The 9914-nt window shown below is 51.8% G+C and overlaps 1 protein-coding gene across 1 annotated transcript; it reads left to right on the forward strand.

The window, feature by feature from the left end:
- The first annotated feature begins 1039 nt into the window (after positions 1-1039).
- On the forward strand, positions 1040-3288 carry LOC123452793 (LEAF RUST 10 DISEASE-RESISTANCE LOCUS RECEPTOR-LIKE PROTEIN KINASE-like 1.5). The gene has a single exon (XM_045129511.1). It carries the CDS (start codon positions 1452-1454, stop codon positions 2766-2768), a length of 1317 nt encoding a protein of 438 aa, XP_044985446.1. The 5' UTR covers positions 1040-1451; the 3' UTR covers positions 2769-3288.
- Positions 3289-9914: the final 6626 nt, after the last annotated feature.

Consider the following 9914-nt stretch of genomic DNA (forward strand, 5'->3'; position numbering starts at 1 on the left):
GATGAAATTAGCAAAAAAGACCCCACCCACCGTGGCGGCAGGCGCGCCAGGCGACGCGTGTCACCTGCCGCCACCACGGAAGGCGGTTGGGGCTGCCGCCAGGGCGCGAGGCGGTCGGCCACCCACCGCATGCAGCCATGCATGCTAATTTGCTTCGGTCAAGGACCGCATGTAGCCATGCTTGCTGGGTTGGACGCATGCAGCTTTAGTCATTGGTCTGCGGCGCGGTGAAAATGAAATGCCAGACCGGTCGCCTCGTGCCGTGGCGGCAGGCCCCAGCAGCCTCTTCTGGTGGCGGCAAGTGACACGTGTCGCCTGGCGCGCCTGCCGCCACGGTGGGTGGGGGTCTTTTCTGTTGATTTCATCCGTAGGTGATCCTTTCTGACAAATTGACTCGGCTAGGGGTCTTTTTGACAAAAATTCCTATCCTCCTCCGCTTAACTACCCCTTTTCCCACATCTGGTTCGTCCATAGATCAAGTCTCCATGCCTCACTAGCGTCCTTGAGTGACATTATTGGTGTCTCACCGCCCGCTCGCTCTCCTTGTCGTGCCTTGCCATGCCACTGTGTCAACCATACATTTTTAGCCGGGTGCCTTAAGGAACACAAGGGGAAGGGAATGCATAGAACATATTTGAGTCATTGAAACTTTCAAATGCACTCAGGTTTGCTCGGTTATACATCGCCCATCCCGGTAGATCGAATTTACACATGCATAACCTTTGATTTGGACAAGGGGCATGTGATCAAACAATCAAACTTACTTATGCATAACTCACCGTCTTCTAAATTATTCTACTCATCTTCTTTACCCGGTGGGAAACGATCTTCGTGCGAATCATTTGCAATGTAGTTTTCAAATCTGAGATACGACGGCTAAATGCTGACAACTTATTAACAACAACTGAGAGACCATAACCGCCCTCGTAGGAGTTATGGATCATTCAAGCATTCACCTCATAACCTCTTCGTGTGACTCGTCCCCCTTCTTGGCCTACAACCCGCCCCTCGATTCGAGTCCCCACGCCTCACCGGCATCCCCCACCCCCATCCTCGCCCCTTACCGACCATCGCCGCTCTCCTCGCCACGTCATGTCGTCGTGCCAACCCTACAATTTTATTTTGGGCATGGTTGGGTACAAACCAGGGGTGCGCCTTGGGGAAAACATAAACAAGGGGGAGTACACATGGAGCAGTTGAAATTTCCAGATATGTTGGCCTTAATTTTTGCCAAGAGGAGACCCGGAATCGCATTCCCCTTGTGGGCCCCAGCGCCCATGTGCTGACGTGAAAACGACTCACGGCACTCTGCTGGCAGTGGCCACTGTCTGCAGCAGAAGCAACCCTCGTCTCGTCTCGTCTCCTCTCCGCACCGGTCGCCGCTCCCTTCCAAATTCCCCATCTTTCCTCCCTCCTCGGCCCCGCCCGGATCACGCCGCGCCGGAGCCCAGATGCCCCCGCGCCTCCTCCTCCTCTTCCTCCTGCTCGCCGTCACCGCCGCGCTCCCTCCGCCGGCCGCGTCCCGGCTCGGCGACCACGAGCCCCCTCCTCCTCCCCCGCACCCGCGCGCCCACCAGCGCCCTGTCCAGAGCGCCGGCGGGGGCGCGAGCCGCGTGCTCACCACCGCGCTCGTGGCCGCCGCGTCGCTGCTGGCCGTGCTCCTGCTCTACCTCTGCGTCGCCATCGCCGTGCGCCGCATCCGCGGCAAGGGGGAGGGCGGCCGCGCGTCGCAGCAGCAGGCGTCGCAGTCCTCCCGCGCGGCGGCGTTCCTCCGCCGCCACGGCCTGCACCACGGCCGCCCGGCCTTCACCTACGAGCAGCTCCGCGCGGCCACGGCCGGGTTCGACGCCGCGCGCAAGCTCGGGGACGGCGGGTTCGGGACGGTGTACCTCGCGTACCTCCCGCCCGCGGGCCGCTCCGCCGCCGTGAAGCGGCTGCACGTGCCGCCGTCACCGTCCCCGTCCTCCGCCACCATCACCAAGTCCTTCTGCAATGAGGTGCTCATCCTCTCCGCGCTCCGCCACCCGCACCTCGTCCGCCTCCACGGCTTCTGCGCCGACCCGCGCGCGCTGCTCCTCGTCTACGACTTCGTCCCCAACGGCACCCTCTCGCACCACCTCCACCGCCGGGGCACGGCGCCGCCGCCGCCGCTGCCCTGGCGGACCCGGCTCGCCATGGCGGCCCAGATCGCGTCGGCGCTCGAGTACCTCCACTTCGCCGTGAAGCCGCACGTGGTGCACCGCGACGTGACCTCCTCCAACATCTTCGTGGAGGCCGACATGCGCGCCCGGCTCGGCGACTTCGGCCTGTCGCGGCTCCTGGCGACGCCCGACGCCTGCTCGACGGCGACCGGGCGGGAGGTGGTGTGCTGCACGGCGCCGCAGGGCACGCCGGGGTACCTGGACCCGGACTACCACCGGTCGTTCCAGCTGACGGAGAAGAGCGACGTGTACAGCTTCGGCGTGGTGGTGCTGGAGCTTGTGACGGGGCTGCGGCCCGTGGACGTGGGCAGGGAGCGGCGGGACGTGACGCTGGCGGACTGGGTGGTGTCCAAGATCCAGATCGGCGAGCTCCGGGAGGTGGTCGACCCGCCGGTGCTCGACGAGCTCCCCGACGTGATGCCCAGCGTGGAGGCGGTGGCGGAGCTGGCGTTCCGGTGCGTGGCGCCGGACAAGGACGACCGGCCCGACGCCCGGGAGGCGCTGGCCGAGCTGAGGAGGATCCAGGGGATGCTCCCTCAGCTATCAAACCACAAGGATTCCTCTTGACTTTGGTTTCCACGGATCAGAATTGTGCTAGCACTGCACAATCTCTCGGTTTGCTGATGGCCGTGTTCCAAATTCCAATGCCGACTTCCTGGCTGAAGGATTTGCATCAGCCTCTGCATGCATTTGTCGAAGACGAGTGCCTCATTGTGGATGACCGGATAGCAAATCTGTTCAGACAAGGTTGTGATCCGAGGTACGTGTGAGGTTATAGATATACTGAGATCAATCAACGGTAGGAGGATACTGTGACTGTAATATGAGCTTACTTGTGTTGGTTCTGTGAGCTCCTCTGCCTTTTGCGTTTAGCAGTGGCTTGTGATCAAGATGAACACCTGTAAGTTGGTTCTGTAGTCAAGAAACTGATGTTATGTTAGGTACGTATGAGACAGGCATCCCACAATTAGGTTGTTGTTATATCGCAACTAGGAGTATTAATTTCTCCATCGTGATGGTTATCCTCTCTGACAGTTGACTCAGCCAGGAAAATGTTCAATACTAATACTAGTAGTATATTTCTTTCTCTCTGAATGTTTGTTTTTTCAGGGATCACCCCTCCTGCGTGGAGCTTAAGCGTGTGCTCCTCTCCTTTCACATATTTTTTGGTTGCTTGCCAGCGACAAACCTCTGACAGACAGAGCAAACTAACACTACTATAGTTATCTATTCTCTTCTGAGCCTGCATCCATACTCTCAAACCAAGAGAGAGGGGTTTCCATCAGATTCATTACAAGAAACAGAGGGCGCCATAGAGTTCGAAATTTTCTACCCCAAGCAGCAAAAGCTAAAAGAAACATCCTGAGTGACCTCACATCACACCGACAAGAAAACATCTTTTTTTTTTTTTTTGGAGGAACACAAGAAAACATCTAGGCATGCACCTCTCGACACAAGAGCAGAAACTGGGCTCGAGAGGAAAGCCCGCGCAGCAATCTGAATGCCTGCACAACAAAGAGCAGGAAGATCATCCCAAGTGACTAATGTCCTGGTGACGCGATCTACGCAAGGGATGTGAGCTACTCCCTTGGTACCAAAATATAAGATGGTCTTGCAGTTTATAAATTGATACAGAGGTAGTAGTACTTAATACGTAGTAGTACATCGAAGTGAATGACCTGCAGAAGTGTTCCCTGTCGTATACCAGCATTGAGTTCAGAGATGGGAAGCTGCTCGCCATGGCAGCGTTGGGGTTGTTGTCGGTGTGATCCACATCCAAGGTGGTGATGCCGGTGCCATCCTTGGGTTGGGGAGGGGAGTCACTCGGACTCGATTGGAATTGGTAAGCTACCAGTAATCGCCTGAATCCCAGGTCAAGAAAGACACAGCACAGGGGGACTGGTCTGTAGCAGAGTTGGAGGTCAAGACAGAGCACGCGCAACAGAACCCCTCCGCACGCGCGCGGCAACGCTGCGCAGGCAGGAAAGGCAAGCCGGCCGGCCGGCCATGCGTTACACGGTCGTACACCGGCGATCGGAGGTGCGCGCTCTGGATTGCCGGAGCCCAGGCCCTCACGTCCCGTGCTACTCTACTGCCGTAGACAGGAGAACGTTGGCACGGTTAGACAACTCTTCTCTTAGTATGGGATTCTATGGAGGAATAAGTTTTGAAAACTGTATTAACTGGTTCATTGAACTTTTAAGAGGCTCCAGGGCAAACGTGCAAGATCATATACCCTAAGAGCATCCACAGCCGGGCTCCACAAATCGATCAGGCACACACGTGTGCCTGGTCGATGACCGGTCAAAGGGAACGCATACACGGAGGGGTACAACCGCACTGTCGATCGCAAGGGGAAGAGGACGGTGACGAAATGATGATTTCTTCCGCTCTTCGCCGTCCCCGTTTAGTCTTTTAGATATGTGTCCTTCCGACGATGAACTGTGTATTTTGATCCGATGAACTGTGATATTTATGCCTGTATGAAGTTTCAATGATTTATGTATGTTTGTTGCTTTGTTTGGTATAATCATCTACATAGCTTCCCTCATGTTGCATGGCTAGCATGTATTTGGAGGATCGAATTTAAGGTAATCGAATGAGGACGTGTTTGAGGGGTGGCCGATAATTGTCCACGGACATGGAGCTGGATTAGCTATGTTCGACTGTTGATACCTACAGTCGTTTAATTTTCCTCTTATTTATCAACATGTGTGTGCGTGTAAACTAATTGAATTTTTGTTGTCGTCCATCATGTCATTTGATTTTTTGCTACCCCCTCATAAAAAACACACTGACCATGTCTATGCCTACTCCCCCCTTACCCCAATCCCGAGCATACGTAGGCATATCGGCAGGAATACCCCCGCCTAGATTGTCGTAGCGTCCCGCGGACGCGTTGCTACAAAACCCCTCATATCTGACCACAACCTCCTCCCATCCCGTCCAATGGCGACTTCGCCCCCTTCCATCCCGTCCAATAGCGACCTCTCCCCCTCCCATCCGAGCCAGCCACGTCCCCAAACACCACACCGCCCTTCCCACGGTCCTAAACAAATAACATCATGGTGTGCAACTTTACATTGCTCTTCGCCACACAAAACTCCCACCGAACAACCCTATGAACGTGCAACTTTTACTACTTCCAGCCAACTCCGACAGTTGTTGCTTGCAGCTTTTGCTATCAGAGGCACCCCAACAAACTTAGGGGATGTGGAGATAAAAAATGAACGCGTGCAATGACCCAGTGATCGTCGGTCAGCCTTCCCGCCGCTCGTCCAATTCCTCACCGTTGTCCACCGCGACACTTGAATTTTCGCTGTGACACCCCTGCCCGCAAACCGACTATGTCTACACCTAGCAAATTGCGCCCCATGAAAACTCAATTGCGAGCACTCGTAGGCACATCGTCGAAGCTCCATTGTAGCACCAACGGGGCTTTATGCAGCACCAGCGAAGCTGCATTGCAGCCTAACGACCCCGACGAGCGTCGACGGGGCTTCATTGCAGCCCTGGTGATGCTTCAACACAAAGCCGGTCAGCCCGTTGGCTGCAACACCGCCACTCGCGCAAAGCACAAGGTAGAGCGTCAACCGCCTCCTTTGCGACTGTGCTCCCGCGCGCCCATTGCAACACCGTTTGCAGACCGTCGGCACGCAACACGTGGCTCCGTCAATGTGTTGCTTTGAAGCAGGCGTCGTCGATGAGGACACTCCATTGTCCGCGGCGACGGTGGATGCGACAACGCTATTGGTGCGGTAACCAGTTTTACAGCGGCACCGGTGATGCAAACAACAAGTTGTGCGACGGGTGCAGTGGCGGCAGCAGACCCTCATGGCATGGTGATGGTTTGGTGGCATCAATGGTGATGGTTTGGTGTCATGAACTAATGCCGACAAGCGATGTGTGGAGGAAGCGAGCGGAGCAGAGGAAAGAAGGAAAGAGGAAAAGCAACTTGGGCGAGGAAAAATCTGTGAACAGGCTTTAAGGGGAAGAGATAAGTGATGGATAGGGACAACGGTGGGCAGCCCCACACGGGACACGCGTCGTCCTGCGGAGGCGGTTGACGCAAGAGGAATTTCATCCGGTTTAAGACAATCCTTTTCCTATTACTCCCTCCATCACAGTTTATAAGGCATTCACGTGTACCTAGGTCGTCAATTTGATTTATATAAAATATATTGTTTAACATAAAAATTATATCATTACAAAATAGAACATCTAAGTTTTCTAATAATATATTTTTTGTAATATATGCTTTTTATTAAGTTGATCAAATTAACGATCTAGATATACGTGTCAGACTTATAAACTGAAATGGAGGGAGTATCATCTTTATGAAAAAACTTAAACGTAAGTGAAAACGGAGGGAGAATCATCACTAAAAAAACGAACGTTGCCCGATCGACGGCGGAACTCAGAGACGGACACGACTGGAGGAGTAATTCAATCCAATTTCGATACGATGCTCCTAGGGTTTGCTTCCGCGCGCCTTTATTAGCCGAGGCAACAACGCGGCCTCCCTACCACGATCGATCGAAAGGCAGGTTCTTCTCCAATACCCCTCGACAAATCCCCACTCCGTCCGTGTCTGCGAATCTCCTCGGCGATGGCCGGTAAGCAGGGCTGCGGCGGCGAGGCCGGCAACGGTTCCTTCGTGCAAGTACCACATGTCGGAGGACACTGTCCAGGCGATCCTAAACCACAAGAGGGTGCCTTTCCCCCTGGGCGGATACTTGAACGACTTGACCCCCGAGGAGCAGCAGCTCATGCTCGACGTGGCCGCCCAGCATGAGCAGGTCGAGGACTGGTACGCCAAGTACCAGGAAAGAGTCCGCAAGGAGTTTGAAGACAAGGGATTCGTCGCGCTCCCCGACGACTTCGACGAGAGGACAGCCGCCGTGAACGCCGCTAGCAGAAAGGCTTTCTACAGAGCAAGAGCAGCCGCCGAGGTCGAGTACTAAGCAGGAGGCTGGACTCTACGACATCAGGTTCTCAGAAGTTTTCTGTATGATATCAATGCACTGGTATAAGTTTCCTAAATCTGGTCTGGTCGATGGCACTTTTATCATTTATCAAGTTGGAAGTGAACTAGTCATGTAACCTAAGTTCTCTATGTTTCGCCTTGCGATAAACTTTTCTAGAGATTATATATGGGAGATGATGTGAGGCTTCGTGGCTGTTTTGTTCATCTAAACGGAAGTATTCGCGGCCATGGCATGCACACATTGGATTTATCATGTTGTATAGGTTGGAAACTTCCTAACCTCACCATGAAGGTGAGGGCTAGGCTACCAAATTGATAGAAGTTTTGAAACAGGTTTTGCTGTCAATTGTTGCTGTGTTTTTTGTCCCCCTGAGGCATGGCAATTGTTGCTGTGTTTTTTTTTATCCATCTGTTGCTTGTTGTTACTGATGTAAACCCCTATTTGCCAAATCAATGGTGATCAAAACTCCTACCAGCCGCCGAGTTCAAGTAAGCAGGAGGGTGGACTGCAACATCAAGATTTCCCGAGTTTACCTGAGCTCAGCACAACAAGATGGATTATAGCGCTATTTTTCTCGAAAGGAAGGATAATCCCCGACATTTGCATTATAACGTACGCCCTCTGTACCTGAATAATTATAGTTGGGGAGAACTAATTTAGTTTTCTCCAATTATAATTATTTAGGTACAGAGGAAGTATTACATTAATAATGCAAAATCCAGCAGCCGAAGAAACTTGATCCAGAAATAAAGCAACAAATCCTAAGACTGTATGCCTCGCGTCAGTAACTCCCCAGATAGCCACTAACCCTATAACAGGGATGGATCTACATTGAGGTGAGTGGGGGCTAGGCCCCCACTCAAAATTTGAAACTCTAGCAATATTAGCTTGTGCTTTTTGAAAAATATGCTAAAATTCTTTGAATTTTGGATGAATATGCCCCCACTCGAATACTTTGCCCCCAGTCAAAATACTTTCTAGGTCCGCCACTAACAAGGCACGTCGGAAACAAATAATAGACAACTCCTAGGCTATGCCTTTAAGAAGGAATCATCGCACGTGCCCCAGTGATGGTAAGTCCACCATAAGGATGAATTCCGGATGGTTAACATTTGAGAAAACATAGACTTTGGTATACCCCCTACATAGCCATTCTTTTTGGCATCACGATTCGTGCAAACACTTTTATCTTTTTATTTCTTCCAAATAAAACAATATATGAACTTCAAACTTTGGAAGACAACAAAACATTCTAATTAGAATGTAGAAAAAGCTTTCATATTTTTTCATAAATCATATATACTACCGCTAATATTTTTACTCAAAAAATATCGCATTTTGTATATTTATGTTGGACGAAAAAATCTTAAAGTTTTTTACCACATTGTAGTAAAAATGTATTGTTGTCCTCCAAAGTTCCAAGTTTATATGTTGTTTTGTTTTGAAGAAACAGAAAAAGAGAAAAATTCATGTACTGAGTTAGTTGTGTAGCACAAATTAAAGCGGATTGTAGGGTAAGGATAAGAGGTGTGTGAAAACCCAAGCTTCAAAAATCCACGTTCAACTCCTGATTCTCATATCCAAAGCCAAAGTTTGATCCACCACCTTGAATAAGGACATGAGGCAGGCGTGCGTCGATATAGTCCGATCAGATACCTTGTATTTCCACCAGAGAGGCATTAACTCATCGTTGCAGCCGTCTGTACCATCTCTCTTATCCGTCTACCGACGCCTCGATAGGCCGATACCTCTAGAGAACACAACGGAAGACAAAGACGTCTCATACCGTCTGCCTCCCGCTACTATCCCACAATCTTCGATACAACAACAACAAACTAAACATGACACCTCCGCAAGAGCCACCATGCATCACCTACCCGTAGCAGGCATGACTTGATGTCTCCGAATAAGACGTCATGCGTAGCATCTGCCGGTAGTGCCTGCTAGTGACAGGAACTACCCGACAACTCCGAAAGAGGCACATGTCTTATCCGTCGAGCTGCATCGAACCTGGTTTGTTCATGCAGGGGATGCACCATACTTTCACCAGCCTCAGAAAGACCGTCACCGCCTCAAGATCCAGACTCCAAATCACCCGGACGACCCCAGAGTCCGCCGCCATCGAGTAAGAGGGGACGTCGTCCCTATTTCGGGCACTACAGGGAACACCCACCTTTGTGGCCGCTGTTGTCGTTTCCATTCAATGGCAACTGTCGTCGTGATCCCGCATCAAGCATCGTCGACGCCGGAGGAAGCTCCGGCGACCACACGTGTCCGGCGACGTCCGCCGGTGCAGGATCCCAAGATCACCTGTCACCGGTGCCGACACAAGGACCCATCATAACGTTGTTTGCCGCTATCTATCTTTTTCTATGATATCAATGCATTGATCTAAGTTACCTTGCCACCTCACCATTATCCCTTAGACCCCTTTTTTCAAATAAAGGAAGTGACAACGATTTGCCCGAAGAGGTTGAATCAATAGTAAGAACATCCACCCAGGCACAGAATCCGAAATAACAATCAGGAATAGGACTAGGAGAATGTAGCTACCAACATATACTATGGAGTCCATGGCTACCTCCGCGGATGGAAGACCGTAGTTCCGTCTAAACCAACGCCAACTCGTGTGCTGTGATGTCAAAGAGATGATTAGTGTGGATAGTCGTTGTCGTAATTCGTTGATTGATGTTTTGGTAGTTTTCTTTTTCTTTACTCTTTCTAG

This window comes from Hordeum vulgare, chromosome 5H, assembly GCF_904849725.1.
Source record: "Hordeum vulgare subsp. vulgare chromosome 5H, MorexV3_pseudomolecules_assembly, whole genome shotgun sequence".
Taxonomy (NCBI): domain Eukaryota; kingdom Viridiplantae; phylum Streptophyta; class Magnoliopsida; order Poales; family Poaceae; genus Hordeum; species Hordeum vulgare.

Bases quoted from the DNA above. Each gene is read 5' to 3' on its own strand.
- LOC123452793 (XM_045129511.1), top strand. From the start codon at position 1,452: ATGCCCCCGCGCCTCCTCCTCCTCTTCCTCCTGCTCGCCGTCACCGCC.